Here is a 19,359-nt window from a genome sequence, read left to right on the forward strand (position 1 = left end):
GCGTACACCTTGGCCTAGGCTTTGCTGTGTATCGCCACTTGCATTCCAGCCAGCTGCTTTCGTGGGCGGCTTCGTGGCCGTGGCCGTGATCGTCTAGTGGTTAGGACACTGCGTTGTGGCCGCAATAACCCAGGTTCGAATCCTGGTCACGGCAATTTTGAAAGTTTTGCCTTACTGCCGTTGCAATAGCGATAGTGCACGAGTACTCGAAATGACAGTGCTCTCTTGATTTTGTCACTCGTGTTCCGCAGGCCGCAGTTTGCACTATCACTTCCTCACCAACACGTAATGTCGCCTCCCAGAGCGCAGACGTCCGCTGCTCTCTGTAGTCGAAAAGGGCAGTTGTTTTGAAGTGCGATGGATGAGCAGCCAGCCCCAGCAGAACAGGAAGCTGTGGCGTGCACTGTTTCTACAAATGCTAGGAACACTGGTGCCCATTGCAGCGCACGTAGCATGGCCGAGCGCTCTATGGCGCTGGTTTAAGGCACCAGTCTCTTCGTAGGCGTCGGTTCGAATCCCAGCGCTGCCAGGGGTTTTGCTGTAGTCGTGTTAACCTGCCGCTTTCTCTTCACGTGTAACCTCCTTGAGCTCACATATGTTTGTTACATGGAGCATTCTAGCTCCGCCTGACAGGTACAGCTATGATACTTTAGTGGTTACGGAAAGCCCAGGTTCGAAACCTGGTCACAGCACGAAAACGTCTCTCGATGCTGTCTCCTTAACTACGACAGCTACAGACAAGTGGCGTCGCTACCATACGGCGGGCACGGCATTTTCTTGTTGTCGATGGCCTAAAGAGACGCTTCCAGTGGGAGAGCAGTGGAAATACATGGCACAGCGATTGCCAAGACACTTACATTTCGGAGTGATCTTTGTACTACAAAGGAAACGTTTCGCCGCTCGTGCTCCAGCGGTAACGTGGCCGAGCGGTCTAAGGCGCTGGTTTTAGGCACCAGTCTCTTCGGAGGCGTGGGTTCGAATCCCACAGCTGCCAATTTTTACGTCTCACTTTTGTGCCGCTGCGGTGTGTTCTCGTGGCGTAGGACGCAGCTCTTGTGACGCGCGTGTTGTGTAGGTAGCGTGGCCGAGCGGTCTAAGGCGCTGGTTTCAGGCACCAGTCTCTTGAGAGGCGTGGGTTCCAACCCCACAGCTGCCAAACGTGTAATGTTTCCTGTGTCGAAGACGGCTGCGCTTATTGCCTGCAAAGAAAACAGCACAACAAGGCGTGAGCTTCTGCTTCGTGAATTGCCGTAGAACAGTGCGTGGTGCAACGACAGGATTTGGAGGCGCCTTTTGCTCTCATCATTGCTGGCGTTCGTCTCCACGAAATGCGTCCGGAGCACGCCGTTCTATAACGCGAGAGAGTGGATTTTTTACAGTTGTCGACAGTTAACCGTGCGTGGTTGCTGCGTTCGCTGGAAGAGCGCTGCCGCCGTTATCCGGTGTGGTCTAGTGGCTAGGATACCTGGCTCTCACCCAGGAGGCCCGGGTTCGATTCCCGGTACCGGAAATGCGCGTTTTTGTTGCTCCTCTTTTGCGACTTGTCCCGACTTTGATCGACTGACGCTACGCTGACGCGTGCAGAAAGCCACGTTAAGTATGATTCGTGGCAACACCTGACGGCGAGAGAGATGCGGCATCTATCCACTTGTTATCCAGCCACATACGGGTACCTGTAGTCAAGAGGCTTGGAGGACTGCAAGATATTGCCACGGAGGTGAATGCAGCTAACCACTGTAGTTAGTGTCCTGACAGCGCAGCAACGTTCATTTGCTCGTATACACGTGATGCGGACCGTGTCTGACACTGCTGTGGCGTACACCTTGGCCTAGGCTTTGCTGTGTATCGCCACTTGCATTCCAGCCAGCTGCTTTCGTGGGCGGCTTCGTGGCCGTGGCCGTGATCGTCTAGTGGTTAGGACACTGCGTTGTGGCCGCAATAACCCAGGTTCGAATCCTGGTCACGGCAATTTTGAAAGTTTTGCCTTACTGCCGTTGCAATAGCGATAGTGCACGAGTACTCGAAATGACAGTGCTCTCTTGATTTTGTCACTCGTGTTCCGCAGGCCGCAGTTTGCACTATCACTTCCTCACCAACACGTAATGTCGCCTCCCAGAGCGCAGACGTCCGCTGCTCTCTGTAGTCGAAAAGGGCAGTTGTTTTGAAGTGCGATGGATGAGCAGCCAGCCCCAGCAGAACAGGAAGCTGTGGCGTGCACTGTTTCTACAAATGCTAGGAACACTGGTGCCCATTGCAGCGCACGTAGCATGGCCGAGCGCTCTATGGCGCTGGTTTAAGGCACCAGTCTCTTCGTAGGCGTCGGTTCGAATCCCAGCGCTGCCAGGGGTTTTGCTGTAGTCGTGTTAACCTGCCGCTTTCTCTTCACGTGTAACCTCCTTGAGCTCACATATGTTTGTTACATGGAGCATTCTAGCTCCGCCTGACAGGTACAGCTATGATACTTTAGTGGTTACGGAAAGCCCAGGTTCGAAACCTGGTCACAGCACGAAAACGTCTCTCGATGCTGTCTCCTTAACTACGACAGCTACAGACAAGTGGCGTCGCTACCATACGGCGGGCACGGCATTTTCTTGTTGTGGATGGCCTAAAGAGACGCTTCCAGTGGGAGAGCAGTGGAAATACATGGCACAGCGATTGCCAAGACACTTACATTTCGGAGTGATCTTTGTACTACAAAGGAAACGTTTCGCCGCTCGTGCTCCAGCGGTAACGTGGCCGAGCGGTCTAAGGCGCTGGTTTTAGGCACCAGTCTCTTCGGAGGCGTGGGTTCGAATCCCACAGCTGCCAATTTTTACGTCTCACTTTTGTGCCGCTGCGGTGTGTTCTCGTGGCGTAGGACGCAGCTCTTGTGACGCGCGTGTTGTGTAGGTAGCGTGGCCGAGCGGTCTAAGGCGCTGGTTTCAGGCACCAGTCTCTTGAGAGGCGTGGGTTCCAACCCCACAGCTGCCAAACGTGTAATGTTTCCTGTGTCGAAGACGGCTGCGCTTATTGCCTGCAAAGAAAACAGCACAACAAGGCGTGAGCTTCTGCTTCGTGAATTGCCGTAGAACAGTGCGTGGTGCAACGACAGGATTTGGAGGCGCCTTTTGCTCTCATCATTGCTGGCGTTCGTCTCCACGAAATGCGTCCGGAGCACGCCGTTCTATAACGCGAGAGAGTGGATTTTTTACAGTTGTCGACAGTTAACCGTGCGTGGTTGCTGCGTTCGCTGGAAGAGCGCTGCCGCCGTTATCCGGTGTGGTCTAGTGGCTAGGATACCTGGCTCTCACCCAGGAGGCCCGGGTTCGATTCCCGGTACCGGAAATGCGCGTTTTTGTTGCTCCTCTTTTGCGACTTGTCCCGACTTTGATCGACTGACGCTACGCTGACGCGTGCAGAAAGCCACGTTAAGTATGATTCGTGGCAACACCTGACGGCGAGAGAGATGCGGCATCTATCCACTTGTTATCCAGCCACATACGGGTACCTGTAGTCAAGAGGCTTGGAGGACTGCAAGATATTGCCACGGAGGTGAATGCAGCTAACCACTGTAGTTAGTGTCCTGACAGCGCAGCAACGTTCATTTGCTCGTATACACGTGATGCGGACCGTGTCTGACACTGCTGTGGCGTACACCTTGGCCTAGGCTTTGCTGTGTATCGCCACTTGCATTCCAGCCAGCTGCTTTCGTGGGCGGCTTCGTGGCCGTGGCCGTGATCGTCTAGTGGTTAGGACACTGCGTTGTGGCCGCAATAACCCAGGTTCGAATCCTGGTCACGGCAATTTTGAAAGTTTTGCCTTACTGCCGTTGCAATAGCGATAGTGCACGAGTACTCGAAATGACAGTGCTCTCTTGATTTTGTCACTCGTGTTCCGCAGGCCGCAGTTTGCACTATCACTTCCTCACCAACACGTAATGTCGCCTCCCAGAGCGCAGACGTCCGCTGCTCTCTGTAGTCGAAAAGGGCAGTTGTTTTGAAGTGCGATGGATGAGCAGCCAGCCCCAGCAGAACAGGAAGCTGTGGCGTGCACTGTTTCTACAAATGCTAGGAACACTGGTGCCCATTGCAGCGCACGTAGCATGGCCGAGCGCTCTATGGCGCTGGTTTAAGGCACCAGTCTCTTCGTAGGCGTCGGTTCGAATCCCAGCGCTGCCAGGGGTTTTGCTGTAGTCGTGTTAACCTGCCGCTTTCTCTTCACGTGTAACCTCCTTGAGCTCACATATGTTTGTTACATGGAGCATTCTAGCTCCGCCTGACAGGTACAGCTATGATACTTTAGTGGTTACGGAAAGCCCAGGTTCGAAACCTGGTCACAGCACGAAAACGTCTCTCGATGCTGTCTCCTTAACTACGACAGCTACAGACAAGTGGCGTCGCTACCATACGGCGGGCACGGCATTTTCTTGTTGTGGATGGCCTAAAGAGACGCTTCCAGTGGGAGAGCAGTGGAAATACATGGCACAGCGATTGCCAAGACACTTACATTTCGGAGTGATCTTTGTACTACAAAGGAAACGTTTCGCCGCTCGTGCTCCAGCGGTAACGTGGCCGAGCGGTCTAAGGCGCTGGTTTTAGGCACCAGTCTCTTCGGAGGCGTGGGTTCGAATCCCACAGCTGCCAATTTTTACGTCTCACTTTTGTGCCGCTGCGGTGTGTTCTCGTGGCGTAGGACGCAGCTCTTGTGACGCGCGTGTTGTGTAGGTAGCGTGGCCGAGCGGTCTAAGGCGCTGGTTTCAGGCACCAGTCTCTTGAGAGGCGTGGGTTCCAACCCCACAGCTGCCAAACGTGTAATGTTTCCTGTGTCGAAGACGGCTGCGCTTATTGCCTGCAAAGAAAACAGCACAACAAGGCGTGAGCTTCTGCTTCGTGAATTGCCGTAGAACAGTGCGTGGTGCAACGACAGGATTTGGAGGCGCCTTTTGCTCTCATCATTGCTGGCGTTCGTCTCCACGAAATGCGTCCGGAGCACGCCGTTCTATAACGCGAGAGAGTGGATTTTTTACAGTTGTCGACAGTTAACCGTGCGTGGTTGCTGCGTTCGCTGGAAGAGCGCTGCCGCCGTTATCCGGTGTGGTCTAGTGGCTAGGATACCTGGCTCTCACCCAGGAGGCCCGGGTTCGATTCCCGGTACCGGAAATGCGCGTTTTTGTTGCTCCTCTTTTGCGACTTGTCCCGACTTTGATCGACTGACGCTACGCTGACGCGTGCAGAAAGCCACGTTAAGTATGATTCGTGGCAACACCTGACGGCGAGAGAGATGCGGCATCTATCCACTTGTTATCCAGCCACATACGGGTACCTGTAGTCAAGAGGCTTGGAGGACTGCAAGATATTGCCACGGAGGTGAATGCAGCTAACCACTGTAGTTAGTGTCCTGACAGCGCAGCAACGTTCATTTGCTCGTATACACGTGATGCGGACCGTGTCTGACACTGCTGTGGCGTACACCTTGGCCTAGGCTTTGCTGTGTATCGCCACTTGCATTCCAGCCAGCTGCTTTCGTGGGCGGCTTCGTGGCCGTGGCCGTGATCGTCTAGTGGTTAGGACACTGCGTTGTGGCCGCAATAACCCAGGTTCGAATCCTGGTCACGGCAATTTTGAAAGTTTTGCCTTACTGCCGTTGCAATAGCGATAGTGCACGAGTACTCGAAATGACAGTGCTCTCTTGATTTTGTCACTCGTGTTCCGCAGGCCGCAGTTTGCACTATCACTTCCTCACCAACACGTAATGTCGCCTCCCAGAGCGCAGACGTCCGCTGCTCTCTGTAGTCGAAAAGGGCAGTTGTTTTGAAGTGCGATGGATGAGCAGCCAGCCCCAGCAGAACAGGAAGCTGTGGCGTGCACTGTTTCTACAAATGCTAGGAACACTGGTGCCCATTGCAGCGCACGTAGCATGGCCGAGCGCTCTATGGCGCTGGTTTAAGGCACCAGTCTCTTCGTAGGCGTCGGTTCGAATCCCAGCGCTGCCAGGGGTTTTGCTGTAGTCGTGTTAACCTGCCGCTTTCTCTTCACGTGTAACCTCCTTGAGCTCACATATGTTTGTTACATGGAGCATTCTAGCTCCGCCTGACAGGTACAGCTATGATACTTTAGTGGTTACGGAAAGCCCAGGTTCGAAACCTGGTCACAGCACGAAAACGTCTCTCGATGCTGTCTCCTTAACTACGACAGCTACAGACAAGTGGCGTCGCTACCATACGGCGGGCACGGCATTTTCTTGTTGTGGATGGCCTAAAGAGACGCTTCCAGTGGGAGAGCAGTGGAAATACATGGCACAGCGATTGCCAAGACACTTACATTTCGGAGTGATCTTTGTACTACAAAGGAAACGTTTCGCCGCTCGTGCTCCAGCGGTAACGTGGCCGAGCGGTCTAAGGCGCTGGTTTTAGGCACCAGTCTCTTCGGAGGCGTGGGTTCGAATCCCACAGCTGCCAATTTTTACGTCTCACTTTTGTGCCGCTGCGGTGTGTTCTCGTGGCGTAGGACGCAGCTCTTGTGACGCGCGTGTTGTGTAGGTAGCGTGGCCGAGCGGTCTAAGGCGCTGGTTTCAGGCACCAGTCTCTTGAGAGGCGTGGGTTCCAACCCCACAGCTGCCAAACGTGTAATGTTTCCTGTGTCGAAGACGGCTGCGCTTATTGCCTGCAAAGAAAACAGCACAACAAGGCGTGAGCTTCTGCTTCGTGAATTGCCGTAGAACAGTGCGTGGTGCAACGACAGGATTTGGAGGCGCCTTTTGCTCTCATCATTGCTGGCGTTCGTCTCCACGAAATGCGTCCGGAGCACGCCGTTCTATAACGCGAGAGAGTGGATTTTTTACAGTTGTCGACAGTTAACCGTGCGTGGTTGCTGCGTTCGCTGGAAGAGCGCTGCCGCCGTTATCCGGTGTGGTCTAGTGGCTAGGATACCTGGCTCTCACCCAGGAGGCCCGGGTTCGATTCCCGGTACCGGAAATGCGCGTTTTTGTTGCTCCTCTTTTGCGACTTGTCCCGACTTTGATCGACTGACGCTACGCTGACGCGTGCAGAAAGCCACGTTAAGTATGATTCGTGGCAACACCTGACGGCGAGAGAGATGCGGCATCTATCCACTTGTTATCCAGCCACATACGGGTACCTGTAGTCAAGAGGCTTGGAGGACTGCAAGATATTGCCACGGAGGTGAATGCAGCTAACCACTGTAGTTAGTGTCCTGACAGCGCAGCAACGTTCATTTGCTCGTATACACGTGATGCGGACCGTGTCTGACACTGCTGTGGCGTACACCTTGGCCTAGGCTTTGCTGTGTATCGCCACTTGCATTCCAGCCAGCTGCTTTCGTGGGCGGCTTCGTGGCCGTGGCCGTGATCGTCTAGTGGTTAGGACACTGCGTTGTGGCCGCAATAACCCAGGTTCGAATCCTGGTCACGGCAATTTTGAAAGTTTTGCCTTACTGCCGTTGCAATAGCGATAGTGCACGAGTACTCGAAATGACAGTGCTCTCTTGATTTTGTCACTCGTGTTCCGCAGGCCGCAGTTTGCACTATCACTTCCTCACCAACACGTAATGTCGCCTCCCAGAGCGCAGACGTCCGCTGCTCTCTGTAGTCGAAAAGGGCAGTTGTTTTGAAGTGCGATGGATGAGCAGCCAGCCCCAGCAGAACAGGAAGCTGTGGCGTGCACTGTTTCTACAAATGCTAGGAACACTGGTGCCCATTGCAGCGCACGTAGCATGGCCGAGCGCTCTATGGCGCTGGTTTAAGGCACCAGTCTCTTCGTAGGCGTCGGTTCGAATCCCAGCGCTGCCAGGGGTTTTGCTGTAGTCGTGTTAACCTGCCGCTTTCTCTTCACGTGTAACCTCCTTGAGCTCACATATGTTTGTTACATGGAGCATTCTAGCTCCGCCTGACAGGTACAGCTATGATACTTTAGTGGTTACGGAAAGCCCAGGTTCGAAACCTGGTCACAGCACGAAAACGTCTCTCGATGCTGTCTCCTTAACTACGACAGCTACAGACAAGTGGCGTCGCTACCATACGGCGGGCACGGCATTTTCTTGTTGTGGATGGCCTAAAGAGACGCTTCCAGTGGGAGAGCAGTGGAAATACATGGCACAGCGATTGCCAAGACACTTACATTTCGGAGTGATCTTTGTACTACAAAGGAAACGTTTCGCCGCTCGTGCTCCAGCGGTAACGTGGCCGAGCGGTCTAAGGCGCTGGTTTTAGGCACCAGTCTCTTCGGAGGCGTGGGTTCGAATCCCACAGCTGCCAATTTTTACGTCTCACTTTTGTGCCGCTGCGGTGTGTTCTCGTGGCGTAGGACGCAGCTCTTGTGACGCGCGTGTTGTGTAGGTAGCGTGGCCGAGCGGTCTAAGGCGCTGGTTTCAGGCACCAGTCTCTTGAGAGGCGTGGGTTCCAACCCCACAGCTGCCAAACGTGTAATGTTTCCTGTGTCGAAGACGGCTGCGCTTATTGCCTGCAAAGAAAACAGCACAACAAGGCGTGAGCTTCTGCTTCGTGAATTGCCGTAGAACAGTGCGTGGTGCAACGACAGGATTTGGAGGCGCCTTTTGCTCTCATCATTGCTGGCGTTCGTCTCCACGAAATGCGTCCGGAGCACGCCGTTCTATAACGCGAGAGAGTGGATTTTTTACAGTTGTCGACAGTTAACCGTGCGTGGTTGCTGCGTTCGCTGGAAGAGCGCTGCCGCCGTTATCCGGTGTGGTCTAGCGGCTAGGATACCTGGCTCTCACCCAGGAGGCCCGGGTTCGATTCCCGGTACCGGAAATGCGCGTTTTTGTTGCTCCTCTTTTGCGACTTGTCCCGACTTTGATCGACTGACGCTACGCTGACGCGTGCAGAAAGCCACGTTAAGTATGATTCGTGGCAACACCTGACGGCGAGAGAGATGCGGCATCTATCCACTTGTTATCCAGCCACATACGGGTACCTGTAGTCAAGAGGCTTGGAGGACTGCAAGATATTGCCACGGAGGTGAATGCAGCTAACCACTGTAGTTAGTGTCCTGACAGCGCAGCAACGTTCATTTGCTCGTATACACGTGATGCGGACCGTGTCTGACACTGCTGTGGCGTACACCTTGGCCTAGGCTTTGCTGTGTATCGCCACTTGCATTCCAGCCAGCTGCTTTCGTGGGCGGCTTCGTGGCCGTGGCCGTGATCGTCTAGTGGTTAGGACACTGCGTTGTGGCCGCAATAACCCAGGTTCGAATCCTGGTCACGGCAATTTTGAAAGTTTTGCCTTACTGCCGTTGCAATAGCGATAGTGCACGAGTACTCGAAATGACAGTGCTCTCTTGATTTTGTCACTCGTGTTCCGCAGGCCGCAGTTTGCACTATCACTTCCTCACCAACACGTAATGTCGCCTCCCAGAGCGCAGACGTCCGCTGCTCTCTGTAGTCGAAAAGGGCAGTTGTTTTGAAGTGCGATGGATGAGCAGCCAGCCCCAGCAGAACAGGAAGCTGTGGCGTGCACTGTTTCTACAAATGCTAGGAACACTGGTGCCCATTGCAGCGCACGTAGCATGGCCGAGCGCTCTATGGCGCTGGTTTAAGGCACCAGTCTCTTCGTAGGCGTCGGTTCGAATCCCAGCGCTGCCAGGGGTTTTGCTGTAGTCGTGTTAACCTGCCGCTTTCTCTTCACGTGTAACCTCCTTGAGCTCACATATGTTTGTTACATGGAGCATTCTAGCTCCGCCTGACAGGTACAGCTATGATACTTTAGTGGTTACGGAAAGCCCAGGTTCGAAACCTGGTCACAGCACGAAAACGTCTCTCGATGCTGTCTCCTTAACTACGACAGCTACAGACAAGTGGCGTCGCTACCATACGGCGGGCACGGCATTTTCTTGTTGTGGATGGCCTAAAGAGACGCTTCCAGTGGGAGAGCAGTGGAAATACATGGCACAGCGATTGCCAAGACACTTACATTTCGGAGTGATCTTTGTACTACAAAGGAAACGTTTCGCCGCTCGTGCTCCAGCGGTAACGTGGCCGAGCGGTCTAAGGCGCTGGTTTTAGGCACCAGTCTCTTCGGAGGCGTGGGTTCGAATCCCACAGCTGCCAATTTTTACGTCTCACTTTTGTGCCGCTGCGGTGTGTTCTCGTGGCGTAGGACGCAGCTCTTGTGACGCGCGTGTTGTGTAGGTAGCGTGGCCGAGCGGTCTAAGGCGCTGGTTTCAGGCACCAGTCTCTTGAGAGGCGTGGGTTCCAACCCCACAGCTGCCAAACGTGTAATGTTTCCTGTGTCGAAGACGGCTGCGCTTATTGCCTGCAAAGAAAACAGCACAACAAGGCGTGAGCTTCTGCTTCGTGAATTGCCGTAGAACAGTGCGTGGTGCAACGACAGGATTTGGAGGCGCCTTTTGCTCTCATCATTGCTGGCGTTCGTCTCCACGAAATGCGTCCGGAGCACGCCGTTCTATAACGCGAGAGAGTGGATTTTTTACAGTTGTCGACAGTTAACCGTGCGTGGTTGCTGCGTTCGCTGGAAGAGCGCTGCCGCCGTTATCCGGTGTGGTCTAGTGGCTAGGATACCTGGCTCTCACCCAGGAGGCCCGGGTTCGATTCCCGGTACCGGAAATGCGCGTTTTTGTTGCTCCTCTTTTGCGACTTGTCCCGACTTTGATCGACTGACGCTACGCTGACGCGTGCAGAAAGCCACGTTAAGTATGATTCGTGGCAACACCTGACGGCGAGAGAGATGCGGCATCTATCCACTTGTTATCCAGCCACATACGGGTACCTGTAGTCAAGAGGCTTGGAGGACTGCAAGATATTGCCACGGAGGTGAATGCAGCTAACCACTGTAGTTAGTGTCCTGACAGCGCAGCAACGTTCATTTGCTCGTATACACGTGATGCGGACCGTGTCTGACACTGCTGTGGCGTACACCTTGGCCTAGGCTTTGCTGTGTATCGCCACTTGCATTCCAGCCAGCTGCTTTCGTGGGCGGCTTCGTGGCCGTGGCCGTGATCGTCTAGTGGTTAGGACACTGCGTTGTGGCCGCAATAACCCAGGTTCGAATCCTGGTCACGGCAATTTTGAAAGTTTTGCCTTACTGCCGTTGCAATAGCGATAGTGCACGAGTACTCGAAATGACAGTGCTCTCTTGATTTTGTCACTCGTGTTCCGCAGGCCGCAGTTTGCACTATCACTTCCTCACCAACACGTAATGTCGCCTCCCAGAGCGCAGACGTCCGCTGCTCTCTGTAGTCGAAAAGGGCAGTTGTTTTGAAGTGCGATGGATGAGCAGCCAGCCCCAGCAGAACAGGAAGCTGTGGCGTGCACTGTTTCTACAAATGCTAGGAACACTGGTGCCCATTGCAGCGCACGTAGCATGGCCGAGCGCTCTATGGCGCTGGTTTAAGGCACCAGTCTCTTCGTAGGCGTCGGTTCGAATCCCAGCGCTGCCAGGGGTTTTGCTGTAGTCGTGTTAACCTGCCGCTTTCTCTTCACGTGTAACCTCCTTGAGCTCACATATGTTTGTTACATGGAGCATTCTAGCTCCGCCTGACAGGTACAGCTATGATACTTTAGTGGTTACGGAAAGCCCAGGTTCGAAACCTGGTCACAGCACGAAAACGTCTCTCGATGCTGTCTCCTTAACTACGACAGCTACAGACAAGTGGCGTCGCTACCATACGGCGGGCACGGCATTTTCTTGTTGTGGATGGCCTAAAGAGACGCTTCCAGTGGGAGAGCAGTGGAAATACATGGCACAGCGATTGCCAAGACACTTACATTTCGGAGTGATCTTTGTACTACAAAGGAAACGTTTCGCCGCTCGTGCTCCAGCGGTAACGTGGCCGAGCGGTCTAAGGCGCTGGTTTTAGGCACCAGTCTCTTCGGAGGCGTGGGTTCGAATCCCACAGCTGCCAATTTTTACGTCTCACTTTTGTGCCGCTGCGGTGTGTTCTCGTGGCGTAGGACGCAGCTCTTGTGACGCGCGTGTTGTGTAGGTAGCGTGGCCGAGCGGTCTAAGGCGCTGGTTTCAGGCACCAGTCTCTTGAGAGGCGTGGGTTCCAACCCCACAGCTGCCAAACGTGTAATGTTTCCTGTGTCGAAGACGGCTGCGCTTATTGCCTGCAAAGAAAACAGCACAACAAGGCGTGAGCTTCTGCTTCGTGAATTGCCGTAGAACAGTGCGTGGTGCAACGACAGGATTTGGAGGCGCCTTTTGCTCTCATCATTGCTGGCGTTCGTCTCCACGAAATGCGTCCGGAGCACGCCGTTCTATAACGCGAGAGAGTGGATTTTTTACAGTTGTCGACAGTTAACCGTGCGTGGTTGCTGCGTTCGCTGGAAGAGCGCTGCCGCCGTTATCCGGTGTGGTCTAGTGGCTAGGATACCTGGCTCTCACCCAGGAGGCCCGGGTTCGATTCCCGGTACCGGAAATGCGCGTTTTTGTTGCTCCTCTTTTGCGACTTGTCCCGACTTTGATCGACTGACGCTACGCTGACGCGTGCAGAAAGCCACGTTAAGTATGATTCGTGGCAACACCTGACGGCGAGAGAGATGCGGCATCTATCCACTTGTTATCCAGCCACATACGGGTACCTGTAGTCAAGAGGCTTGGAGGACTGCAAGATATTGCCACGGAGGTGAATGCAGCTAACCACTGTAGTTAGTGTCCTGACAGCGCAGCAACGTTCATTTGCTCGTATACACGTGATGCGGACCGTGTCTGACACTGCTGTGGCGTACACCTTGGCCTAGGCTTTGCTGTGTATCGCCACTTGCATTCCAGCCAGCTGCTTTCGTGGGCGGCTTCGTGGCCGTGGCCGTGATCGTCTAGTGGTTAGGACACTGCGTTGTGGCCGCAATAACCCAGGTTCGAATCCTGGTCACGGCAATTTTGAAAGTTTTGCCTTACTGCCGTTGCAATAGCGATAGTGCACGAGTACTCGAAATGACAGTGCTCTCTTGATTTTGTCACTCGTGTTCCGCAGGCCGCAGTTTGCACTATCACTTCCTCACCAACACGTAATGTCGCCTCCCAGAGCGCAGACGTCCGCTGCTCTCTGTAGTCGAAAAGGGCAGTTGTTTTGAAGTGCGATGGATGAGCAGCCAGCCCCAGCAGAACAGGAAGCTGTGGCGTGCACTGTTTCTACAAATGCTAGGAACACTGGTGCCCATTGCAGCGCACGTAGCATGGCCGAGCGCTCTATGGCGCTGGTTTAAGGCACCAGTCTCTTCGTAGGCGTCGGTTCGAATCCCAGCGCTGCCAGGGGTTTTGCTGTAGTCGTGTTAACCTGCCGCTTTCTCTTCACGTGTAACCTCCTTGAGCTCACATATGTTTGTTACATGGAGCATTCTAGCTCCGCCTGACAGGTACAGCTATGATACTTTAGTGGTTACGGAAAGCCCAGGTTCGAAACCTGGTCACAGCACGAAAACGTCTCTCGATGCTGTCTCCTTAACTACGACAGCTACAGACAAGTGGCGTCGCTACCATACGGCGGGCACGGCATTTTCTTGTTGTGGATGGCCTAAAGAGACGCTTCCAGTGGGAGAGCAGTGGAAATACATGGCACAGCGATTGCCAAGACACTTACATTTCGGAGTGATCTTTGTACTACAAAGGAAACGTTTCGCCGCTCGTGCTCCAGCGGTAACGTGGCCGAGCGGTCTAAGGCGCTGGTTTTAGGCACCAGTCTCTTCGGAGGCGTGGGTTCGAATCCCACAGCTGCCAATTTTTACGTCTCACTTTTGTGCCGCTGCGGTGTGTTCTCGTGGCGTAGGACGCAGCTCTTGTGACGCGCGTGTTGTGTAGGTAGCGTGGCCGAGCGGTCTAAGGCGCTGGTTTCAGGCACCAGTCTCTTGAGAGGCGTGGGTTCCAACCCCACAGCTGCCAAACGTGTAATGTTTCCTGTGTCGAAGACGGCTGCGCTTATTGCCTGCAAAGAAAACAGCACAACAAGGCGTGAGCTTCTGCTTCGTGAATTGCCGTAGAACAGTGCGTGGTGCAACGACAGGATTTGGAGGCGCCTTTTGCTCTCATCATTGCTGGCGTTCGTCTCCACGAAATGCGTCCGGAGCACGCCGTTCTATAACGCGAGAGAGTGGATTTTTTACAGTTGTCGACAGTTAACCGTGCGTGGTTGCTGCGTTCGCTGGAAGAGCGCTGCCGCCGTTATCCGGTGTGGTCTAGTGGCTAGGATACCTGGCTCTCACCCAGGAGGCCCGGGTTCGATTCCCGGTACCGGAAATGCGCGTTTTTGTTGCTCCTCTTTTGCGACTTGTCCCGACTTTGATCGACTGACGCTACGCTGACGCGTGCAGAAAGCCACGTTAAGTATGATTCGTGGCAACACCTGACGGCGAGAGAGATGCGGCATCTATCCACTTGTTATCCAGCCACATACGGGTACCTGTAGTCAAGAGGCTTGGAGGACTGCAAGATATTGCCACGGAGGTGAATGCAGCTAACCACTGTAGTTAGTGTCCTGACAGCGCAGCAACGTTCATTTGCTCGTATACACGTGATGCGGACCGTGTCTGACACTGCTGTGGCGTACACCTTGGCCTAGGCTTTGCTGTGTATCGCCACTTGCATTCCAGCCAGCTGCTTTCGTGGGCGGCTTCGTGGCCGTGGCCGTGATCGTCTAGTGGTTAGGACACTGCGTTGTGGCCGCAATAACCCAGGTTCGAATCCTGGTCACGGCAATTTTGAAAGTTTTGCCTTACTGCCGTTGCAATAGCGATAGTGCACGAGTACTCGAAATGACAGTGCTCTCTTGATTTTGTCACTCGTGTTCCGCAGGCCGCAGTTTGCACTATCACTTCCTCACCAACACGTAATGTCGCCTCCCAGAGCGCAGACGTCCGCTGCTCTCTGTAGTCGAAAAGGGCAGTTGTTTTGAAGTGCGATGGATGAGCAGCCAGCCCCAGCAGAACAGGAAGCTGTGGCGTGCACTGTTTCTACAAATGCTAGGAACACTGGTGCCCATTGCAGCGCACGTAGCATGGCCGAGCGCTCTATGGCGCTGGTTTAAGGCACCAGTCTCTTCGTAGGCGTCGGTTCGAATCCCAGCGCTGCCAGGGGTTTTGCTGTAGTCGTGTTAACCTGCCGCTTTCTCTTCACGTGTAACCTCCTTGAGCTCACATATGTTTGTTACATGGAGCATTCTAGCTCCGCCTGACAGGTACAGCTATGATACTTTAGTGGTTACGGAAAGCCCAGGTTCGAAACCTGGTCACAGCACGAAAACGTCTCTCGATGCTGTCTCCTTAACTACGACAGCTACAGACAAGTGGCGTCGCTACCATACGGCGGGCACGGCATTTTCTTGTTGTGGATGGCCTAAAGAGACGCTTCCAGTGGGAGAGCAGTGGAAATACATGGCACAGCGATTGCCAAGACACTTACATTTCGGAGTGATCTTTGTACTACAAAGGAAACGTTTCGCCGCTCGTGCTCCAGCGGTAACGTGGCCGAGCGGTCTAAGGCGCTGGTTTTAGGCACCAGTCTCTTCGGAGGCGTGGGTTCGAATCCCACAGCTGCCAATTTTTACGTCTCACTTTTGTGCCGCTGCGGTGTGTTCTCGTGGCGTAGGACGCAGCTCTTGTGACGCGCGTGTTGTGTAGGTAGCGTGGCCGAGCGGTCTAAGGCGCTGGTTTCAGGCACCAGTCTCTTGAGAGGCGTGGGTTCCAACCCCACAGCTGCCAAACGTGTAATGTTTCCTGTGTCGAAGACGGCTGCGCTTATTGCCTGCAAAGAAAACAGCACAACAAGGCGTGAGCTTCTGCTTCGTGAATTGCCGTAGAACAGTGCGTGGTGCAACGACAGGATTTGGAGGCGCCTTTTGCTCTCATCATTGCTGGCGTTCGTCTCCACGAAATGCGTCCGGAGCACGCCGTTCTATAACGCGAGAGAGTGGATTTTTTACAGTTGTCGACAGTTAACCGTGCGTGGTTGCTGCGTTCGCTGGAAGAGCGCTGCCGCCGTTATCCGGTGTGGTCTAGTGGCTAGGATACCTGGCTCTCACCCAGGAGGCCCGGGTTCGATTCCCGGTACCGGAAATGCGCGTTTTTGTTGCTCCTCTTTTGCGACTTGTCCCGACTTTGATCGACTGACGCTACGCTGACGCGTGCAGAAAGCCACGTTAAGTATGATTCGTGGCAACACCTGACGGCGAGAGAGATGCGGCATCTATCCACTTGTTATCCAGCCACATACGGGTACCTGTAGTCAAGAGGCTTGGAGGACTGCAAGATATTGCCACGGAGGTGAATGCAGCTAACCACTGTAGTTAGTGTCCTGACAGCGCAGCAACGTTCATTTGCTCGTATACACGTGATGCGGACCGTGTCTGACACTGCTGTGGCGTACACCTTGGCCTAGGCTTTGCTGTGTATCGCCACTTGCATTCCAGCCAGCTGCTTTCGTGGGCGGCTTCGTGGCCGTGGCCGTGATCGTCTAGTGGTTAGGACACTGCGTTGTGGCCGCAATAACCCAGGTTCGAATCCTGGTCACGGCAATTTTGAAAGTTTTGCCTTACTGCCGTTGCAATAGCGATAGTGCACGAGTACTCGAAATGACAGTGCTCTCTTGATTTTGTCACTCGTGTTCCGCAGGCCGCAGTTTGCACTATCACTTCCTCACCAACACGTAATGTCGCCTCCCAGAGCGCAGACGTCCGCTGCTCTCTGTAGTCGAAAAGGGCAGTTGTTTTGAAGTGCGATGGATGAGCAGCCAGCCCCAGCAGAACAGGAAGCTGTGGCGTGCACTGTTTCTACAAATGCTAGGAACACTGGTGCCCATTGCAGCGCACGTAGCATGGCCGAGCGCTCTATGGCGCTGGTTTAAGGCACCAGTCTCTTCGTAGGCGTCGGTTCGAATCCCAGCGCTGCCAGGGGTTTTGCTGTAGTCGTGTTAACCTGCCGCTTTCTCTTCACGTGTAACCTCCTTGAGCTCACATATGTTTGTTACATGGAGCATTCTAGCTCCGCCTGACAGGTACAGCTATGATACTTTAGTGGTTACGGAAAGCCCAGGTTCGAAACCTGGTCACAGCACGAAAACGTCTCTCGATGCTGTCTCCTTAACTACGACAGCTACAGACAAGTGGCGTCGCTACCATACGGCGGGCACGGCATTTTCTTGTTGTGGATGGCCTAAAGAGACGCTTCCAGTGGGAGAGCAGTGGAAATACATGGCACAGCGATTGCCAAGACACTTACATTTCGGAGTGATCTTTGTACTACAAAGGAAACGTTTCGCCGCTCGTGCTCCAGCGGTAACGTGGCCGAGCGGTCTAAGGCGCTGGTTTTAGGCACCAGTCTCTTCGGAGCCGTGGGCCCGAACACATCGCGCGCTCGCTGCGGCGTGCCGGGCTGTGTTTACTTGCGGATCGCTGTCGGCGGCGTGTGCTTCGCGGCGCTGTTTCTTCTGTGATTTCTTCTTTCTGTGAGTACCATGGATCTCGATAATTCAGAAAATCGTCAGAATAATATTCAGTGCGCGTTTGATAGATCCGTGCGTAGGCCTACGGCTTTCGAAATTCACCAGTGGGTTAAAAACGACCTTCAATTACCGAAAAGTGTAGTCCTCGGCGTTCAACTTGACGCGTTCCTCAATTCGTTGTTCCTTAAATTGTCCTCTTCTGATATGTGTGACACTTTAGTTAATGTTAATGGTGGTGTCCGTAAAATTAAGCACCTTGACGGTACTATTAGTGATGTTGTGCTGTCGAACGCGGGTTATGGTATCCGTACTGTACGCGTGTTTAACTTGCCATTCGAAGTACGCAATGAAACTATTTCTCGTAGCTTACTTCCGTATGGTACAGTGCTTTCAGTAGTCAAAGAGAAATGGTCGTCGGCTTACTATTATGATGTTGAGAATGGTGTTCGTAGTGTCCGCATGATTGTCCGACAGCATATACCGTCTTTTGTTGTTGTTGCTGGCCATCGGGCCTTTATAACTTATAGCGGCCAACCGGCGACCTGTTCTTTTTGTAATGGTACCGGACATTTTCGACAGGACTGTCCGAAACGTAGTCGCCCTGTGCAGCTACCACGGACAGACGGTCAGGACGAGGTGACGTGGGCGGCGGTCGCGCTTGGCGCCTCCCCCGCACGTGCTAGTCGTGTGTCTGTCCCTGAGATTGCAGACGACGTTGTTGCTATGGATGTTACACCTCCCGTTCTTGACGCTGATAGCCCCCCGGCGTTGCCTGTGACTTCTTTGCCTGCGCGTGTAGCGGCCCCCGTGCCTGCTCCGCCGGCTGTTGATGAGCTACCGATTGTGTCTGACCCCGTACCGGCAGCTGTAACGCTTTCCGTATCGGAACCCGTTCCCGAGGCTGCTCCCTCTGTTGCGAATAAGACTGTGTCCGATGTTGTCACCGTTGTTGTTGACCGTGAGGAGCGTCTTGACGCCCCCGCGGAACCCAAACCGCGTAGGGAACGGCCGACTGAGAGGGCTGACAACGTGACTCGCATTCGCAGCGCTAGTATTTCGGGTGTTTCTTCTCGTAAGGCGCGTACGCCGTCCCCGGTGGTGACTTGCGTCCCACCATACAAGTCCACCTCTAAACAGAAAAAGTTACAACGGGCCTCGCAGCGCGCAGTTGTTGACTCGCGGCAGGCGTCGGCTTCCGATCGCCGTCGGCAGCGGCCTGCCGCTTGCAGTCAGCCTGCGGCGTCCGTGAGTTCCGCGGAATCCAAGCGGGACGAGAAAGTTCGTCAGCTTAAGGTTCTGCTTACTCAAACGGAACCTGTCGTGGCAAGCGATATGGCGATGGACGTTGTTTCGAGCGTGTCGCCTGCACATTTGGCAGGCAAACGCAAATCGGACGACTCACATTGCCGTCGCATCCGGCCGTCCTCACAGGATTCTGGATCTGATTCTGCCGCCGGCGCTGGATCTGCCACGGCGGCTCCTTCCGGTGCCGCTGTTAGTATGGGCACGGACGTGGTTCCGCCCCCCGTATTTTCTAGTGAAAAGTGTGACTGGGCGGCGGAAGTGGAGGTGGAACACGGGACTGGCCCCGGTACGTGACGTGACTTTCTCATTGCTTGGCAGCGTGCATGTTTTCATCGTTGTTTAAGTCTCACAATGTTTTTGTGACGTTTCCTCGTCTGTGTTGTGTGACACTGGTCTGTTGCGCGTTTTAACCTTTATTGTCGCTCCCGAGTGGAGTTTTGGCAGCGCCACTGCACCCATCTTTGTGTACTTTTATTTGTTACGTATTTTAACTATGTCTGGTATTTCTACATGTGTCGGGTTTCCGCCGCTCGTTCGGAGGCACAATTAGTCGTTCTTGCCTTTCCCTTGAATCATTACGGATGCACGGGTGTTTTTCACGATGTGCACATTATTTTTAACAAGTTGAGTAATTTCGTTTGTGTCTGG

General features: G+C 54.0%; 1 protein-coding gene and 37 non-coding genes across 38 annotated transcripts in view; all 38 read left to right on the forward strand.

Annotated features, from left to right (window-relative positions):
* Window positions 1-19,359, forward strand: part of LOC126203940 (nascent polypeptide-associated complex subunit alpha, muscle-specific form-like) — a 58,920-nt gene that overhangs the window by 26,158 nt on the left and 13,403 nt on the right. Inside the window, exon 2 of the mRNA XM_049938372.1 lies at window positions 17,986-18,997. Within this exon, the coding sequence (XP_049794329.1) occupies window positions 17,986-18,997 (1,012 nt within the window). The remainder of the gene's footprint in view (window positions 1-17,985; window positions 18,998-19,359) is intronic.
* Window positions 83-154, forward strand: Trnah-gug (transfer RNA histidin (anticodon GUG)). The gene has a single exon. It is a non-coding gene; the product is annotated as a tRNA-His (tRNA).
* Trnal-uag (transfer RNA leucine (anticodon UAG)) lies at window positions 913-994 on the forward strand. Its single transcript has one exon. It is a non-coding gene; the product is annotated as a tRNA-Leu (tRNA).
* Window positions 1,075-1,156, forward strand: Trnal-cag (transfer RNA leucine (anticodon CAG)). The gene has a single exon. It is a non-coding gene; the product is annotated as a tRNA-Leu (tRNA).
* Window positions 1,439-1,510, forward strand: Trnae-cuc (transfer RNA glutamic acid (anticodon CUC)). The gene has a single exon. It is a non-coding gene; the product is annotated as a tRNA-Glu (tRNA).
* Window positions 1,897-1,968, forward strand: Trnah-gug (transfer RNA histidin (anticodon GUG)). The gene has a single exon. It is a non-coding gene; the product is annotated as a tRNA-His (tRNA).
* Trnal-uag (transfer RNA leucine (anticodon UAG)) lies at window positions 2,727-2,808 on the forward strand. Its single transcript has one exon. It is a non-coding gene; the product is annotated as a tRNA-Leu (tRNA).
* Trnal-cag (transfer RNA leucine (anticodon CAG)) lies at window positions 2,889-2,970 on the forward strand. The gene has a single exon. It is a non-coding gene; the product is annotated as a tRNA-Leu (tRNA).
* On the forward strand, window positions 3,253-3,324 carry Trnae-cuc (transfer RNA glutamic acid (anticodon CUC)). Its single transcript has one exon. It is a non-coding gene; the product is annotated as a tRNA-Glu (tRNA).
* Trnah-gug (transfer RNA histidin (anticodon GUG)) lies at window positions 3,711-3,782 on the forward strand. The gene has a single exon. It is a non-coding gene; the product is annotated as a tRNA-His (tRNA).
* Window positions 4,541-4,622, forward strand: Trnal-uag (transfer RNA leucine (anticodon UAG)). The gene has a single exon. It is a non-coding gene; the product is annotated as a tRNA-Leu (tRNA).
* Trnal-cag (transfer RNA leucine (anticodon CAG)) lies at window positions 4,703-4,784 on the forward strand. Its single transcript has one exon. It is a non-coding gene; the product is annotated as a tRNA-Leu (tRNA).
* Window positions 5,067-5,138, forward strand: Trnae-cuc (transfer RNA glutamic acid (anticodon CUC)). The gene has a single exon. It is a non-coding gene; the product is annotated as a tRNA-Glu (tRNA).
* On the forward strand, window positions 5,525-5,596 carry Trnah-gug (transfer RNA histidin (anticodon GUG)). Its single transcript has one exon. It is a non-coding gene; the product is annotated as a tRNA-His (tRNA).
* On the forward strand, window positions 6,355-6,436 carry Trnal-uag (transfer RNA leucine (anticodon UAG)). Its single transcript has one exon. It is a non-coding gene; the product is annotated as a tRNA-Leu (tRNA).
* Trnal-cag (transfer RNA leucine (anticodon CAG)) lies at window positions 6,517-6,598 on the forward strand. Its single transcript has one exon. It is a non-coding gene; the product is annotated as a tRNA-Leu (tRNA).
* On the forward strand, window positions 6,881-6,952 carry Trnae-cuc (transfer RNA glutamic acid (anticodon CUC)). Its single transcript has one exon. It is a non-coding gene; the product is annotated as a tRNA-Glu (tRNA).
* On the forward strand, window positions 7,339-7,410 carry Trnah-gug (transfer RNA histidin (anticodon GUG)). Its single transcript has one exon. It is a non-coding gene; the product is annotated as a tRNA-His (tRNA).
* Window positions 8,169-8,250, forward strand: Trnal-uag (transfer RNA leucine (anticodon UAG)). The gene has a single exon. It is a non-coding gene; the product is annotated as a tRNA-Leu (tRNA).
* Window positions 8,331-8,412, forward strand: Trnal-cag (transfer RNA leucine (anticodon CAG)). Its single transcript has one exon. It is a non-coding gene; the product is annotated as a tRNA-Leu (tRNA).
* Window positions 8,695-8,766, forward strand: Trnae-cuc (transfer RNA glutamic acid (anticodon CUC)). The gene has a single exon. It is a non-coding gene; the product is annotated as a tRNA-Glu (tRNA).
* Trnah-gug (transfer RNA histidin (anticodon GUG)) lies at window positions 9,153-9,224 on the forward strand. Its single transcript has one exon. It is a non-coding gene; the product is annotated as a tRNA-His (tRNA).
* Trnal-uag (transfer RNA leucine (anticodon UAG)) lies at window positions 9,983-10,064 on the forward strand. The gene has a single exon. It is a non-coding gene; the product is annotated as a tRNA-Leu (tRNA).
* Window positions 10,145-10,226, forward strand: Trnal-cag (transfer RNA leucine (anticodon CAG)). The gene has a single exon. It is a non-coding gene; the product is annotated as a tRNA-Leu (tRNA).
* Trnae-cuc (transfer RNA glutamic acid (anticodon CUC)) lies at window positions 10,509-10,580 on the forward strand. Its single transcript has one exon. It is a non-coding gene; the product is annotated as a tRNA-Glu (tRNA).
* Trnah-gug (transfer RNA histidin (anticodon GUG)) lies at window positions 10,967-11,038 on the forward strand. The gene has a single exon. It is a non-coding gene; the product is annotated as a tRNA-His (tRNA).
* On the forward strand, window positions 11,797-11,878 carry Trnal-uag (transfer RNA leucine (anticodon UAG)). The gene has a single exon. It is a non-coding gene; the product is annotated as a tRNA-Leu (tRNA).
* On the forward strand, window positions 11,959-12,040 carry Trnal-cag (transfer RNA leucine (anticodon CAG)). Its single transcript has one exon. It is a non-coding gene; the product is annotated as a tRNA-Leu (tRNA).
* On the forward strand, window positions 12,323-12,394 carry Trnae-cuc (transfer RNA glutamic acid (anticodon CUC)). Its single transcript has one exon. It is a non-coding gene; the product is annotated as a tRNA-Glu (tRNA).
* Window positions 12,781-12,852, forward strand: Trnah-gug (transfer RNA histidin (anticodon GUG)). Its single transcript has one exon. It is a non-coding gene; the product is annotated as a tRNA-His (tRNA).
* Trnal-uag (transfer RNA leucine (anticodon UAG)) lies at window positions 13,611-13,692 on the forward strand. The gene has a single exon. It is a non-coding gene; the product is annotated as a tRNA-Leu (tRNA).
* On the forward strand, window positions 13,773-13,854 carry Trnal-cag (transfer RNA leucine (anticodon CAG)). The gene has a single exon. It is a non-coding gene; the product is annotated as a tRNA-Leu (tRNA).
* On the forward strand, window positions 14,137-14,208 carry Trnae-cuc (transfer RNA glutamic acid (anticodon CUC)). The gene has a single exon. It is a non-coding gene; the product is annotated as a tRNA-Glu (tRNA).
* Window positions 14,595-14,666, forward strand: Trnah-gug (transfer RNA histidin (anticodon GUG)). Its single transcript has one exon. It is a non-coding gene; the product is annotated as a tRNA-His (tRNA).
* On the forward strand, window positions 15,425-15,506 carry Trnal-uag (transfer RNA leucine (anticodon UAG)). The gene has a single exon. It is a non-coding gene; the product is annotated as a tRNA-Leu (tRNA).
* On the forward strand, window positions 15,587-15,668 carry Trnal-cag (transfer RNA leucine (anticodon CAG)). Its single transcript has one exon. It is a non-coding gene; the product is annotated as a tRNA-Leu (tRNA).
* Trnae-cuc (transfer RNA glutamic acid (anticodon CUC)) lies at window positions 15,951-16,022 on the forward strand. The gene has a single exon. It is a non-coding gene; the product is annotated as a tRNA-Glu (tRNA).
* Trnah-gug (transfer RNA histidin (anticodon GUG)) lies at window positions 16,409-16,480 on the forward strand. Its single transcript has one exon. It is a non-coding gene; the product is annotated as a tRNA-His (tRNA).

Source organism: Schistocerca nitens, chromosome 1 (assembly GCF_023898315.1).
Source record: "Schistocerca nitens isolate TAMUIC-IGC-003100 chromosome 1, iqSchNite1.1, whole genome shotgun sequence".
NCBI classification, from domain to species: Eukaryota; Metazoa; Arthropoda; class Insecta; order Orthoptera; family Acrididae; genus Schistocerca; species Schistocerca nitens.